This window comes from Tachypleus tridentatus, chromosome 1 (genome assembly GCF_004210375.1).
Source record: "Tachypleus tridentatus isolate NWPU-2018 chromosome 1, ASM421037v1, whole genome shotgun sequence".
In the NCBI taxonomy this organism is placed as follows: Eukaryota; Metazoa; Arthropoda; class Merostomata; order Xiphosura; family Limulidae; genus Tachypleus; species Tachypleus tridentatus.
In genome coordinates, this window is record NC_134825.1 from 15,262,388 (window position 1) to 15,279,326 (window position 16,939).

A 16,939-nucleotide genomic window follows, 5' to 3' on the forward strand; every position below is an offset into this window, starting at 1 on the left:
AATGTAACATACGTGAGATGTTAATCAATATAAAGTTCTGGGTAATATCTACTCAAGACTAAGCATTTCATTGGCAATTTAAACCAAGAGCATAGTACCTTGATGTAACAAAATCAGAGTATAAAGAAATAAAATGAATGAAAAGTAAGATAATGTAATAAAAAGGAATTAATGGCAGAATCAAATAACACCAATAAAAATAGAGCTCATTTAAGTTCATACATAACACTAACTGATAGTATCATGTTTAAAAAAAAAGTCCTTTGTGATTACAATTTTAAACCTAGTACTACATGGGGAATGAAATATTCCATTACCAAATACCCCAAGAAATTTAACTTTGCTGATCAGGAATGCATGATCCATTTATATTCCTTTCATTATGACCAATGAATGTGAAAATATTGCATGGATTAAATAAAAAAATTAAAAAAAAAATTCATTGAAGAAATGCAACTTTACATGATGGAGTGCATTTTTCCTGATAGCTTTCCCTTAAATTAATGTAATTTTATTTCATTATTGTTTATTCCTGCTATTTACATTTTACAAACGTTTTGTTAAACTAAACCTAAATTCAAACAGCTTTAATAGAAGCAAGTAGGAAACTAAGGCAAATTTCCAAACTCAAAGACTATATCCTCTGCCATATGCAATATAGTCATGGAGCCAGATACAAATCCCAGGTAGTATTTCAAGTATCCAACACACATTATGACCTACGACATATAAAATATAGTCATGAAGCGAGATACAAGTCCCGGTTGGAATTTCAAATACTAAACAAAACAAACATCATTAATTATGCTATATAGTCACAGAAACAGTTACCAGTTTGTTTAACTTCAAGATTTTTTACTATGTTATAAAATAATTGTCAGGTTTTATGTATAGGCCAAATTCTTTATATTAAATGTTTAACTTGTTGGCAATAAATTTTAACAAACAGCACACAATCCACTAGTCAAAATACACACAAGTGTTTGTAACACTTAGTTCTCACAGTCGTATCCAGAGCTTTAAATAATTCTTACTCTTTCAAAGTTGACAAAGGTTGATTCAGTTCTTCAGAATAAAATTTCACAAGTTATTATTCACTACTGTTATAATTATACAGTCTGATAATTTCACCTTACAACTCACCACTAGACTATTTTTATGGCTAAAACTCACAATCCCACAATCTAAGTGTAACCATTCAACTAAATTTATAAAATGTATTTATACTCCAACAAAAGGGCTAGAATGTTCCACATATGCCACTAGAAATTATAATGCAATAATATTCAATTAAAACAAGAACTCAGAAAGTTCTATTAACACAATGCAATAAATATAAAAATCACTAATTCACAGCTATTAAACTATACAACAAATTATTCACAAACAGTTTGTAATAAACTTGCAACAAACTGTTGCTTCCAAAAACAACAAAATTTAACATTCCTGCTATGTAAACTATCATAATACTTGCATTAAACTTCAAAAAGGCACATATATCTAAAAGTCTTGAAACCATATACAAATCCCAAGTGCAATTTCAAAGTATATGAGAAACACTGCTATGCCACAGGGAATATAGTGTTCAAATAGATATAAATCTAACAAGTATCTAACAAATATTATTACTTTGTCATAAAACTGCCATATGTAATATAGTCAGAGAGCCAGATGCATGTCCTAATTGGAAACAAGCACCAGAAATACTTTTGTTGGTTTTGTTAACAAGTGATAAAGTAATTAGAAAAACTGATCCCATGATGTCCCAGTAGTCAGAAACTTTATCAGTGTGTCCATCTTACAACCATTACTATAGTAACCATATATACACAAAAAATAAGTTACATGGTTAACTGTTGAATTAAAGTTCTTGAAGAGTATAATACAGTGTAGCATTACCCAAAATACTTACTACAATTAGAGTAGATAAGATGAAACAATTCAACAGATATACACAAAAGTAAATGAAGTTCACATTATGCTAGTAGTAACATATTATAATGATCACAAGACATTTTCAGTTCTAGATGTTTTTGTAGCTATCCATTACTACACATCTGCAAAATGAACAGCATCCAATAGCAGCAAGAGTATTCTGCTGAAATTATCATATTGTTCATGTCAAGAAAAGTTGGTAGAATATGAACAAGCTCTACACCCACACAAATTACAAGTTCACATGCAAATTGTTTAACTTCACACAAAGAACACTTATAAAATCAAAAATTTTTCATCTTCTTGGTAAAGGTAGACAGCACAGAGTACAACATCAGTAACTGAAGATTCCAGAATGATCTTCTGCATTTTACATGCTGCAATAACATGATAAGCATGCAACATTACCCAACTATCGGTTCTTCTACACTGAATTTGAAAGAATGAACATTTTTTCGTGCACTATGTACTAGCTTAATACACTTTAAAGATTCATTGCTATGTTGTACCACCAAGTTATACAAGCCTAAGAAATGGAAGCATCTTTAACTTCCCAACAAAATTTTGGAAGGTCACTTTATGACACTAGCCACCCTAAAGTTATAATTCCAACTGGAAATATGGTAACAGTACCATTGATCGTAATAGAATCAGCCTTGACACTTCAATACTGTTCTATACATTTTATGACGTCTTGTTCGTATCAAACACAGTATTACTTCATGTACATCCATCTACTCTTCTAAAAAATATTTTTGCCACAGGATTGCACACTTCAAATTTGTCAACTTTACCTAGACCTTTCATGTACAAATATCTACAGTCTCCTAAAGTATAAGCTAATTTTAAAATTCTTCTACTTCACTGTAAGATGGTTTCTGCCTTACAAATTATTGCCTCTGTAAGAAATAGATGTCTTCTTGCCAGTTCCTGGACTACATCAAATACAGAACTTCCTTCTGCAATACCATGTGACTTCACAGCTTATCCATACACAACAAATCATAAAATCTCAGCTAATTCTGAAAGAAACAGCAACATGTGAAAACTGTTGATGACATACAAGAGCTGTAAAATCTTTACACTGGAACACCAAAGATTACAGGACTTATTCAGAGAATGACAAGATACCTTCTTCAATACGTACACTGGTCAGATGATTCTCATTTAATAAATAAGCTGAGGCTCCAAAGATATAGAAACCACAAAGGAAGAGGCAGTAACAATATCATGTGTTAATCTCCTTGGGCACCACCATCTAGTGAAGAATGACAGACCTACAAGATTTTGTATTGACTACCAGAAGGTGGAGATGTCATACAAGATATCAACAAAGTCACAGCTAGACTAGTTCAGATGTTTAATTCAGGTCAAACTTGTTTTTAGCATTGGACCTGAATAAAAGTCACTGGTAAGTGCAAGTTGATAAAACAATCATTTACTGTAGAAACGGATTTTGTTACAATATAATGTATAGAATTTTCTATGGTTTACATTGATGATATCACACATAAGATGGCTTTTGATAAATACTTACAGTGGAATAAGAAAATTTTTAAAATGGTTTTCAAAAGAGAATTTTAATCTAAATCCCAACAAGTGTAAACTGTTGGTCAACAGGTGAATTTCTTGGGACACATGATTAGGGAGGATCTACAAAACCAACCACAACTGAATGTATTCAGAATTACACACTACCACACAACTTTTATGAAGTAAGATAATTTTTTTATCTGAGCTACTACCATTACTATTTTGTAAAATTACTATCTACTGGGGCTCATCTGCTAAACAAAAGTTATGGAAAAATCAAACAAACACTCCAAAACACTTAATGAATTATCCACTACTCCTATGTTGGTATACACAGTTCTTGAAAATCCACTCCTAATATATAAAAATATCAGTAATTTTTCTATGGGAACAGTTTTGTCATAAGTACAACATTTGAAAAAATATGAAATTGTTTACCATAGCAAGACAATGAATACTAATAAAAGATGTATTGTATAACTGTGAACAAGCTACTAACTATCATTTGAGATACGAGTTATTACTATCACTTCTTTAATGGACTAAAGTATATACATCAGAAAAAACAAGTAACACTTAAATGGTTGATGAATGTAGCTGGCCAAATAACAAGATGGCTTTAGAAACTTTAAGGAGACATTTTTGTACAACATTCACAGAATTATAAAAATGCTAAAGGAATATCCTTGAAATGTTCTATTATAGAAGAACATAAAAACTGGAAAAAAAGGGCACAGCATGAAGAATTTTCTAGAAGTAAAACTGCCAGAAAAACTCGATGTATGATAAGATAATTACACTTAAGATCTTACAGTAGAATTAAATCTTGCCATAAAATTTGAACAATGAAACTCCTAACCTCTGCTTTTACAAAAAAAAATGTTAAATTGGACTAAATTATTTAAAAATTAATTTATTATAACAATACAAATAAAAACTATTATTTGTAATACTAACTCACCAATATGCAGCAACAACACCTGTAACTTGAATATATTTTCCAACCAGCATTTGCGGATGTTTTTCCTTATTTTCCATATCACAGTTTATTACATAGTCCCTATGATGAATAAAAAAATAATCAAAACAGCAACTGAACAAAACAAAATAACTAAATTCTAAGATTTTTTTACCATTGCTAACACAAGGGATAAAATATGAAATTCATTAAGATGATTTCTGGATCAACAGTAATGATCTTCACTTCAGTAACTGAGAAAGATCAGTTTGAAACAAACAAAATCAGTCATGGAAAGAACTGTGCAAGTTTATGATCAGTTTCTCAGCAACTCCATTAACTTCTTCAAACTATAAAAACACCAAGTACTGTCAGCCCCTAGCCTACCCTCTAGTCAGCTGTTCACAATTAGTTACAGAAGCTGTTAGCCATCCTAACTTTGCCACAACAAAATTAGGACAAGCAAATTTGGCAACAATGGGAATCGATTCCAAAAAAATTCAAACACTAGTAATAAACAGAAACAACTTTTCATTACTTGATTACCTGACAAAAATAGATTTAATCAAGATGTTCATTAATTCTATGTTATAATAACTGAAAACAGTAACAATTGAAACACTAATTACAATTAATTAGTTCATGTGACACTACTTAATATAATCACTGATTAAAGGCAGTCAATCACATCAACTCACCTAACTATACTCCAGTGGGAATTTCTTCCACAAGTGGTTAAATTTTGAGCAATCATCCAATTGTCTGCACAGTCTAGTCTTATGTAAGTTTCTTGAAACTTAGTTTAAACATGGTACTGCTTTTCAGTCAAATTTTGTACTGAATAGGGTTATAGGATTTACTAATATTACGTGCAAGAACAGACGTTTTTGTACTCAGAGTAATGAGATACTTTTCAGATACAACACATATGGCACTATTTTTTGGTCAGATGTTTTCTACTAAATGGGCTAAAAATATTTCACACATTACATATAACAAAGCAGTCAAGGAAACAATGAATCTATCCAGTAAATTAAATAGAAAATTCAAAGTTTTTTTTCCATTCAAATACTGCATCTACCACATTTGAAAAGAACCTGTTCCAAAGGCCAACAATGTTGGACAAATGAAGCTTTTGAAGATGAAGATGTCTCCAACTCTGACAAAGAATATATTTATGTTCTTATCTCTACCATTCTCATTATTAAGCAAAAGACACATTAACATTACCAATTCTCTTCACAATCTTAAATACCTTAATCAAATGCCCTCTAGCTCTACTTTTTTCAAAAGTTTATCTATCTTAACCTATCCTCATGCAACAATCCCTCCATTCTGGGCACCATTCTAGTTGCCCTCCTCTGAACGTTTTCCAAAAATTCAATGCCCTCTTTAAAGTAAGAGAGCATTGAGTATCGATCTGCTCCACAAAAAGTAGAAGAGAAGACACAGAGAATGTTCAATGCTGTTAGACATTTGATACAAAGTTGCTTGATATGTGATATAAAATTTAATTTACAATCAAATATTCTTATATTTGATTGTAAACTTTGCCTCAGGGAAGACAGGAAGTGCAACATCAAGATGGAGTGCTAGATCCAGGTGGATTCCCTGTTTGTGACAGAAATGTATACAAACGGTTTTAGAGAGTGAAAGTTTAAAACCATTTGCCATGGTCCACTTCAGTATCTGAGTGATTGCAGTTTGTAGCTGCTGTTCAATAAACCTCAATTGATGACTGACATGAGATATGAAAGTCATCAACAAAAAGACCGTTTGAAACTGTAGCTGTTCACTGATGGCATTAATCTTTATAATGAAAAATATGACACTCAGAATACAGCCCTGAGGAACTTCAAGTTCCTATAGGAAAAAATGAGAAAGTGTTGAGCCCACACAGACTTAGAATCTGCACTTCATTAAGAATTCCATGATGAAAAGAGGAAAGTTGCCAAGCAATCCATACGAGCGAAGGTCTCGTAAGATGCCATACCTCCATGTTGTATCATAAGTTTTTTTTAAATTAAAAAAAAACAGTAACAAGATGTTGTCACCTCAAAAAGCCTTCTCTGCTTGATGTTTCAAAGCAAATTAAGTGGTCTATCATAGATCATTGTCTTCAAAACTCACACTGAGCAGGTGAGAGGAGGTTATTTGATTCAAGAAACCAAACGAGGCAGGCACTGATTATCCTCTTTAAGATCTTACTGAGACAACTTGTGAAAGTAATTGAATGGTAATTTAAAGGAATTGTTGGATCCTTCCCAGGTTTCAGAATAGGGAGTATGATAGCTTGTCACCAAACATCTGGATAGACATTTTCCTGCCATATACAAATAAAGACAGGAGAATAGTAAGAGAATTCCAGGAAAGGTGGCATAACATCTCAATGTATATTATCAGGTCTGACTGATGTATTGTTAGACCGATGAATTGCAAGTCTGAGTTCCATCAGTGTAAGAGGGCAATTGTAGTCACAGGAATGGTTAGTTGAAAAGGAAAGAGGCAGATGCTCCACCTGCATTTTAATGGTTAAAAAAAAAGGGGATAAGTTCGAAGAGTTAGGTACATGAGAGAAGAAGTCCCCAAGAGTATTGGCAATGCTCTGTGCATCTGCAACTTCATGGCTATTGGATATTAACATAGAGAGGAGGGGCAGAAGTATATCTTCCAATCACCCTCCAGATCTTATCCCATATAACTTTTGTGCTGGTGGTTGAAAAAATGCTGGAGGTGTATTTAATCCAAGATACCTTCTAAATTGCTGAGCGTGTGCATGGGCTTGTTGAAATGCAATGCAGTTTGAGAGCGTGGGGTATCTTCGAAATTTATCCCAAGCAAGTTTCCGAGTTTTTTGTGTTATACAACAGGCAGAATTCCACCAAGGGTTGGGATGCCATGGGGAACATGCCGAGGTTTTATAGGTGCATCGAGTAGCAGCTTGTATAACATTGTTGGTTACTGCTGCTATACAATCATCTATGGATTTTACATAAGATGGTAGGATCAAGTTCCGAGGCCAGTTGGCCTGGATCAACTTCCACAGAGGTACATGGGTCGGGTGGTACTGATCACAGCCAATCACTCGTAAGATGATGGGAAATTATCACTACCTCATGGATTGATGTTAACCTCCCAGGAAAAGTGAGTGAGTTGCAAAGGGGAACAGACAAAGATTTATAGCTGTAAATGACTGACTGGGTGCATGAAAATATGTGTAAGAGCCAGTATTGAATAGAGCCACATTGTGGTTCAGGAGCATATGCTCTATGGCATGCCCTCTCACATCAATACGGGAGCCACCCCAGAGGGAATTATGCCCACTGAAATCTCCCAAGATTTAAAAAGGGATTGGCAGTTGCTCAATGAGGGTATCAAGGTCTGATTGATTATAATGCATTTCAGGTGTAAGGTATAAAGAGCAAATAGTGATGGTACAAGGTACAATCCAAGGAGATGCAGATGGGTACAGCCTCCAAGGTTGTGGTCAATGACAGGGACCAGGTGGGCATATACTGATCAACCAGCAATGCAATTCCATGTCCCCATCCTACACATACCCTGTCATTCCGGTATAACGTATAGTGTCAGATAGTAACTGTGTCTGGAGGCTGCAGAAATGTTTCCTGCAAAGAAAGACATATGGGATGATAAAAGTCAATCAGATTTTTGATGTCGGTCGCATTTGATTGGAAACCTCAACAGTTCCATTGGATTAGTGTGGCTATGTGCAATTATTTCAGAGGAGAACACAGAAAACACTCCTTCTGTTTACGACTGCATTTTTTTTTTCTTTATTGTATGTGGGTCTATCACCCTCTATGGATCCTACTTTAGCTTGAATAGTCAGGTCTGAATTTATCGGTACACGTAATAATGATTGATGGTGCTGACGAGTGATTTGTTTAATTTTTGGGGTATCAAGAGAAGAAGAACCCATGGAAACATCTTGACTTGAAGAAGGTAAAGTTTGGCAATGACTGGAAGGTGTGGTCAGGACAGAGATGGAAGGAGAGACTGATTCGTGAACTGTCTTGATTTTGGGAAGTGTTTCATTAAGATTTGCTGGTGGAGATTGTGTAGGGGATAGGGTAAGGTCTGTTTGGATTCCTACTGTAGTAGTAGAATGGGTTACAGCAGCACAAGTTCTGGACAGAATAGGTAATAATTTTCGAGCCTCTGTATAAGTGAGATTGTCAACTGTCTTGAGAAGTTGTACTTCTTTTTCTTCTACCCATTTAGAGCAAGAGGTAAAATAAGAAGGATGCGTACCATTACAGTTTATACAATGTGGTTCAAGTTGGCATTTTGTGGCATTATGGTCTTTACCACCACAACAGGCACAGGTCAAGGAACCACGGCAAAATTGTTTTGAATGACCAAATCATTAACAATGGAAACATCGTGCAGGATTTTGAATATCAGGTCACACCTTACAATTCAGATATCCTGCTTTTATTGTGCTGGGAGGACGTGGTACTGTTAATGTTAGTATTAGAACATTTGTTGGCTCCAGAATTCCATCTTTTCAAGTGAATATTCAGTGTACTGCTGTGACACACCTTGGCTGGTAAGACCTGTGAGGTTTTCTGATTTGAGGACAGTCCTTAAATCTCTTTCAACTATGACTCCTCTGGAAGTATTCAAAGTGGAATTAGGAGTAACTTCAATAGGTATGTCCCCAAAGGCCTTTGATGTCACTAGGAATTTGAAATGCTGTGATGAAGTCTCCCAAACGTAGCTTTTTTACCGATTTAGAGGAGCCAGCAAGCCCTTCTATGTCTTTCTGAATAAAAAATGGGGGACATCTGCCCTAGAGGTTTGTCACTTAAGGAATGCAAAATTAGGAATCTCGGGACAGATTCAAATGGCGAGTCAGGCTGTAGAGATTCATCAATGTGTGGTCGTTTTCCAGTAGTTGAGTTTTTCTCGATGGTTTCAAGTTGTGTTATTTTATTTGTTTTAGAAGTATCTTTTATAAATAGAAAATGTTTCGGTGCCCATTGACCCCACCAACCATGGAGCCCTACAAGGGAATGCACTACGGTATCTTAAAAGCACTGCAACAACACCAGGGTTTTGCAGGTACTATACCCAAACACCAGTGTCAGATAAAATGTCCACAAGACTCATTTTGGACGTCCTATGCTGGTACTCAGTTGACCCTGGCCCAAATAGACTGGCCAATTGATCCTGGGGGGCCACCCCAAGACTGCCCATTTACAGGAATTCAAGACCAAAGTGGTGTGTTGGAGTTGGACCCCTCAACCACCAGGATTCTCTCTTCCCCTTCACGAGTTACCACACACAGCAAACATGCAGGTGGATGTTCAGATCCCAGAGGAGGTAAACTGTAAGAACAGAACCTTCTCTGGGAGGTCCCCTCACCACGTACAGGAATCCACATCGAGGAGTAGAGATAAAGAGAAAGTTAAAGCCATTTGATATAGTCCACTTCAGGCTATCAGCTACTTCCTGGCCACCAGAGAGCAATATCGAAAGGGGGACAGAATTAAATTGCCCAATGACCTTTCAAATCTTGTCCCATGTGACTATGGAACCAGTGGTAGAAGAGATGCTGGTTGTAAACTTAATCCAAGATTCCTTCTGGCTTTGATGTCTTACCCACCGAGCATGTACACAGGCCCACTGGAAACCAATGTGGTTCAAGGGTGTGGGATATCTAAGGAAAGTATCCCAGGCCCATTTTTGAGCCTTCCATGCCCTGTGGCAGACAGGATTCCACCATGGACGAGGATATAGTAGAAAATATGTCGAGGTTTTAGGAATACATTGAGCATCTACTTATATAATAAAGTCAGTTACTGCTGCCACACAGTCACCTACTGATGGCAGGATCAAGTTCTGCAAGAGCAATGAAAGAGGGACAGTTTACCTGATCCAGCTTCCACCAAGGCACGTAAGTTGTATGGCATCGACCACAGCCAGTCTTTCTCAAGATTATAGTAAAATGATCAATGCCTCATGGGTTATTGTCAATCCTCCATGAAAAATGGGAGAATAATGAAGGGAAGCAAACTGAGATTAATAGCAGTAAAAGACTGACTAGGTGCATGAAAATAAATATAAAACTAGTATTGAAAAGAGAAAGGTTGTGATCAAAGAAGATACTCTCTACACAGCAATCTCCTCCATCAATATCAGTACTTCCCCAGAGGGGATTACATCCATTAAAGTCCTCCAGGATGAAAAAGGGAGACAGCAACTGTTCAATGAGAGCATCAAGATCTGATTGATCATATGTTTCTCCAGGCAATAGGCAGAGAGAAAAAACAGTGAAGGTATGACCCAAGGAAACACAGATGGCTACAGCCTCTAAGGGTGTGTCAAGTGGCAAAGACAAGGTGAGCACATGCTGATTAACCAACAGTGTTACCCCTCCATGCACTCGCCCATCACACAGCCCATCATTTCTGAACAAAGAAAACCGCTAAACGGCGACTGTATCAGCAGGTGTCAGAAATGTTTCCTGTAAGGAAAGACATACAGGATGGAAGGAAGCAATCAGTGTTTTAATGTCGTCCAGATTAGAATGTAAACCTCCTTAGTTCCATTGTATCAGGGTGGCCATTTTTATTTGCATGTAGGCAAATTTGGTGGAGAACCCTTCTGTTTACGACCACGTCTTTTTTTCCTTACTGTCCTTATTTAAGGGAGATCTATCAACCTCCATGAATCCTGCCCTGGGTAGATTGGGCAGGTCTTTGCTGTTGGAAGGGGATTCCAGTGACTGAGGACATGAACAAATGATTGTTTTGCATTTCAGGGTGAGAGAAGAAGATGTATCCAAGGAAATGCTTGCACCTGGAACCAAAGGATGCAAATCTTGTGATTTGTTGGAACGTATGTAAGGGACAGAGATAGGCGTTGAAATTGATTAATCAACTTTTTCAACCATGCAGGTCTAAAGGCTTTTCATTTGTTTGGAGAATGATTCTTCTGGAGGCACAGAGAGATCTGTTGCACTTCCACTGTATTTATGGAACGAAGTGCAGCAGCATACGTCCAAGATGAGGTGGTGGACAGCAATTTTTGAGCCTCAGGATAAGTAATATTATGAAATGTTTTCAAATGCTGCACCTCATTTTCTTCCAACCATTTAGGGCAAGAACGAAAGTAGGATGGGTGAGAGCCATTGAAATTCATGCAATGAGGGTCTGTTTCACACTTGTAGGCATCATGGTTCTTGCCACTGAAACGAGTACACATCAAGGAACCATGACATGAAGTCTTCAAGTGACCGAACTGTTGACACTGGAAACATAGGGGAGGGTTTGGAATGTATAGCCATACTCTGCAATTAAGATAACCTGCCTTGATGATGGCAGGTGGACATGGTGACATAAATGTGAGAATAAGGACATTGGTCGGCACCATAATTCCATCTTTGCGAGTGGATATACCCCTAAATGTGGAAACTCCTTGAGTGGAGAAACCTACGAGAATCTGTGACTCTGGGATGTTCTTCAAATCCCTCTCAAAATCAACCCCTCATGATAAATTCAAAGTAGCATGAGGTGTAACCTCAATAGGTATATCCCCAATTGCCTTTGAAAGCAAGAGTACACTGTGTTGAGATGTGGTTGTTACCACCAATATGTCACCAGATCAAAGCTTCTTTACTGACTTGGGAGAGCCAGCAAGTCCCTCTAGTCCCTTCTGAATGAAAACTGGAGATATTTGCCTATTTGCCCTAAAGGTTTGTCTGAAAGTAAATGCGGTATAAAAAAATAAGGTACAACAGGTGGTACAGATGGTGAGGATTGCTGCTCAGAATCTTCAAGATGTGGTATTTTACCTGTAGACTTTTTTCACTATTTTATTAAGATTTTTAATTGGAGTATCCATAATAAAGAAAGGGAAATTTTGGTGTCCTCTGACCCCACCCACCATGGAGGCCTAAGAAGGGATGCACTACAATGTCAAACAAGGACAATGCAGTAATGCCAGGGTTTTATGAGCACTATACCCAAACACCAACATCAGATACAATGTCCACAACACTTGTTGAGAACATCCAATACTGGTACTTGGTTGACCCTAGTCCGAGTGGACCAGCCAATTGACCCAAGGGGGCCACCCCAAGGCTGCCTGTCTACAGGAATTTAAGCCCAAATTGGTGTGTTAGGGTTGGACCCCTCAACCACCAGGATCCTCTCCTCCCCTTCATGGGTTGCCATGCATGGCAAACACATTGGTGTATGTTTAGATCCCACAGGAAGTAAACTGAAGGAACAGAACCTTCCTTGGGAGGTCCCCTTGCCACGTACAGGAATCCACACCAAGAGTTAGTATAATGGGAATAACTGAAACAATGAAATGTAAATTTTGATACAGAAATGTCTGTGAAATACAGAGTTACAGGCTCTATAATAAGAATAGAGCACTAAAGAAGGAGTTGGAAGAGTGGCTTTATATGCAAGGTGCAAGTTATATCCAGCATAGAGATTGAATCCATTTGTGTTTTTATTAGTGGATAAAGAGCAGGGGTGGCCAAACTGCAGCTCGCAAGCCACATATGGCTCTTTGACGTATGATATGCAGCTCACGGAAATATGTTGGCCAAGTTCCTTTTTGCATCACAATTAATATAAAAGGTAAATAAAAAAAATGTTTTATAATTATTTACTGGGTATAGACAGAGTCCACTGGATTAAATCAGAACTTTAATGTTATGGTGAGTAAATATATTTAAGAATGTAAATCCTAATTTTATTGCTAGATTTGAGTGAGGGATTAAAGAAATTTTGAATCAGCAAGGATTACAGAGAAATTGTAATGGAGAATCAGTAATCATACAAGCCAGTACTGAAAATGTTGGTTTTAGTGAGCATGGCTTGCAATTGTGTGATTGTGGTTACATTATAAGAAGTGAAGTTAGCAGTTACTGGGCACTGTAGAGATTGGTTGTGTTGGAGTTTATTGTTTCTTTTCACTTTTATTTTTAGATGTGTCTGTGAAAACTTTATGAAGGAAGATGGCATCATCAAATTGTAAGAAGCGAAAGTAAGATGATGAAAACACAAATTTTAAGCGAGAGTGGGAGAAAGATTTTGCATTCACTGTTGTGTCTTATCTGCAACATGTTACTCAGTCATTACAAAGCCAGTAACTTGAAACACCACTATAAAACAAATCAAACTTTTTGACTGATTATCCACCTATATCAGAATTATAAAAAAAAAAGTTAACAGTGTTAAAATCATCATTAAATAGCCAGCAGACACTGCTGACAATGTTCAGTAAGAAACTTGATAAAACGAATGAAGCTAGTTTTGTTATATCATGGAATATTGCTCATGCTAAATCCCCATATTCTAATGGTGACTTTGTTAATAAGAGTAAAGCTGAAGTTGTTGCAGTGTTAGATCCAAATAACACAAAACTTCAACAACTTACAGCACAAACACCAGCTTCACACCACATAACAGAGATACATATCTCCCAGATCAGTGCTGATGTTGCAGGTAAAATAACATTTTATCTTCCATGGATGTACCTTGTTTTCACACTATACCTTTTAAAATTTTAATTTTTCTTCATTATTCTGGCTCTGTCAACTGTCAGATCCTAGTTAAAAGTTGCCTTACAGTTGAATAAATAGCATTTACAAACAACCAATGTATAAACCATCATATCCAAAAAGTTCCTTTTTCTACAGAACTTATCTTATAAATCAAACCAGTTTTTCTTGTCTAGCATTCAGTCCAAGTGACCTACTTAGTGCTACCCCCAGAGTTAAATCTTGGTGTGCTATTTACTCAAAATGTATGTATCAAGTACTGTGATAAAACAGTATACAAGAGAATGTAACATTTATTAACTTTAAGTTTGAGAAAACAAACATAAGGTTCAACTCAGACTTCAGAATGAATCTTGTTTGTTTTATAATAAAACAGAGCAGTTCACATGTCAATAATGCAAGTTCAGAATTAGATATATTACTATATGTTACTAGTAGACTATATCATGGGTAAGTGGTAGTGCCTTTGCTTTTTTCTATTTGCATTTACAATATTGAGGTACCATAGAATGGCTTGGATCAATTTGAAAATTAAACAAACAATTGGTCAGTGAATTTAATTATCATAAGTTGCAAGATAACATACTTAGGTTATGAAAAACTTGAATCCCACAGTTTAATGCGTATTGGGAGCCAAGTAGTGACTAAGACAAGGATTGTGATGTAGTGGTGAATAGGTCACTCAAGCCATAAAAAACAGTGTTCTGTTGCTAGGAGCAAAGTCAAATTTTAGGGTGTATGTGAATATATATCAAAAAAGTATTTCTTTATCTATTCAAGTACAGATAGCTCATTTTGTAATAATAATAATAATTAAGCCCCTGAATTCCTTAAGGAACAGAGGGCCGCAAACTCTGCGGTTTCTGTAACAGGCTGGTTTTTAAGTGAGCAGGTAGTTAGCCTACTGCACAACCCCCAACTTGGAGGACAATTTCTCAGCCCACCGAATCGAACCCCTGATTTTAGCATTGCAAATCCGGAGACATACCGCTGTACAAGCGGAGGGCGCTCATTTTGTAGCTTTGTGCTTAATTACAAACAATCTATTCAAACCACTGCAGTTACATCTCACTTGGAATACTGTGTGAAGTGCTGATGTAAGATTTGATACGAACATACTGAAAATGGTTCAAATGAGGACAACTAGAATGATTTCTGAGATGCAAATATTATGTTATATGGATGGATTAAAGATATAGTTAAAACAATTTTCTTTTCATAACAGCATGAATGACTTGTGGAATGAGCTGACATTAGTAATAGTGGAGGACAGCACATTACACGTTTATTGTGGGGGAATCAATTTCATGAGAAATAATGAAAAATAATGTACAAAAAAAAATTGAACAACACTTGTACTAATTCATTCTAACTTCAAAATTTGTACACTATGTCATATTCACAATAAAACGATTTATATAAGGTATTAATTATTCAAAATATAGCATCATTAAATTCAATGAGAGTACATTCTCACCATAAAAAAACAACTCAATTATCAAACGCCACTCATCTCTTCTATATCCTACGGTATTAGCAGTTCCTATCTCCTTGCTTGGTAACCTGTCGCACGTAATTTCTCAGGTCTCAGATCTACCAAATCACCAGTAATTCTATTAAAATTAAAAATTTTATATAGTATAACACCAAACTCTTTGCTGAGATTTTCAAAGCTAAGCATCTTACGACAAATGTTTTAGCGTTGTCATTAACATTTAATTATATATACAAATTTCTGTCACTTAAATTACACAAGAAAAGAATTAAAATCAGATTACAAACTTTCCATATTCAACAAAATATAACCTTTTAAAACAAGACGCAACAATTAACTAGTATTTTTCAATTAAATTTTTCATTTAATTATATCTCCACATATTCATTCCAAGTTTGTTTATTTACTTAAACTTTCAAGGTGAAATTACTGAATATTAAATTTAAAACTGTATTTAAATATTGCTGTTATTAATACTAGTACTTCTTCTACAATGCAATAAATAAACATATAACGTTCATTAAAACACAAATTTAACCATTAAATGTAATGTATAGAAATGTTGAAAAACACATAAAGATATCTCAAAAATACCCGCTCTGCCCAATCGCTAGTTATGCGTAAAAAACACTATACTCACCTCATATAATACTTCTACGATAACTTACGACACGTCCCCAACTTTCAAATATCCCCTCCCTGGCACCACTCCTTGGTACTTTTGTATTATAGCTTACTACCACCTGGCGATTGTGTTACAATGTCAAAAAACGGTACTATTAGAAAGAAATAGAATAAGAGAAAACTTAAGAGTGTGTTATTATAATAAAGTATATCGGCATTTTAAAATTTTCTAAATGAGAGCAAAAAGGCCAGGGAAGTAAAGAAAGTTAATAATCATAATAAGATCGGAAAAACTACAACAAATGTATATGAGGAAGTCAATTCCAGTATAAAACATCTAGAAACTGAATTGCTGAATGCAAGAAACAAACCAACTAGATATCTCTTTGTATCCACTCTAAAATTTCAGTTTCAAACATTTTTATTTATTTCATAACGAATAAGAGACCTCACCTGTTTTCCACCTGTTATCACTATTGTTTTGTCGTCATTTTGCAGAACTTTCGTCTGTTGCTCCAGATACACCACTACCTCATCAAGTTATAGCCTGTTTTGCATATATTAATTTTTGGTCGTATATCAGTGTACATGAATACCTCAAACTAATTAATAAATACAAAGTTTGATGCTATCATCAGGATTATTATTGCAAAAGTTATTTTCAATATGCTTCTTTTTTCGTGTTAACATTCTAGTCCAACAGGAAGCTATAACGGTGTGGTATTTTCAGATAACATTAATTTTCCCTAAGAGTGAGAGGATTGGATTCATAAAATAACTCTGTTCTCTAGCTGACTTAGCTCATGAGAACTAAAGATAAACTGAACATAAATATGAAATAACAATAAAC

The 16,939-nt window shown here is 35.6% G+C and overlaps 1 protein-coding gene across 2 annotated transcripts in view; it reads right to left on the reverse strand.

Moving 5' to 3' along the window:
• LOC143243234 (GDP-fucose transporter 1-like) overlaps positions 1-16,444 on the reverse strand; it is a 44,678-nt gene extending 28,234 nt beyond the window's left edge. For both annotated transcript variants that reach the window (XR_013024257.1, XM_076487114.1), the window contains exons 1-3: positions 16,106-16,444; positions 15,448-15,583; positions 4,430-4,528 (exon numbers count right to left, since the gene is read on the reverse strand). Coding sequence is in view for 1 of the 2 variants with exons in the window: in XM_076487114.1 (XP_076343229.1) it covers positions 4,430-4,506 (77 nt within the window). In the remaining variant the exon portion in view is untranslated. The remainder of the gene's footprint in view (positions 1-4,429; positions 4,529-15,447; positions 15,584-16,105) is intronic.
• Positions 16,445-16,939: the final 495 nt, after the last annotated feature.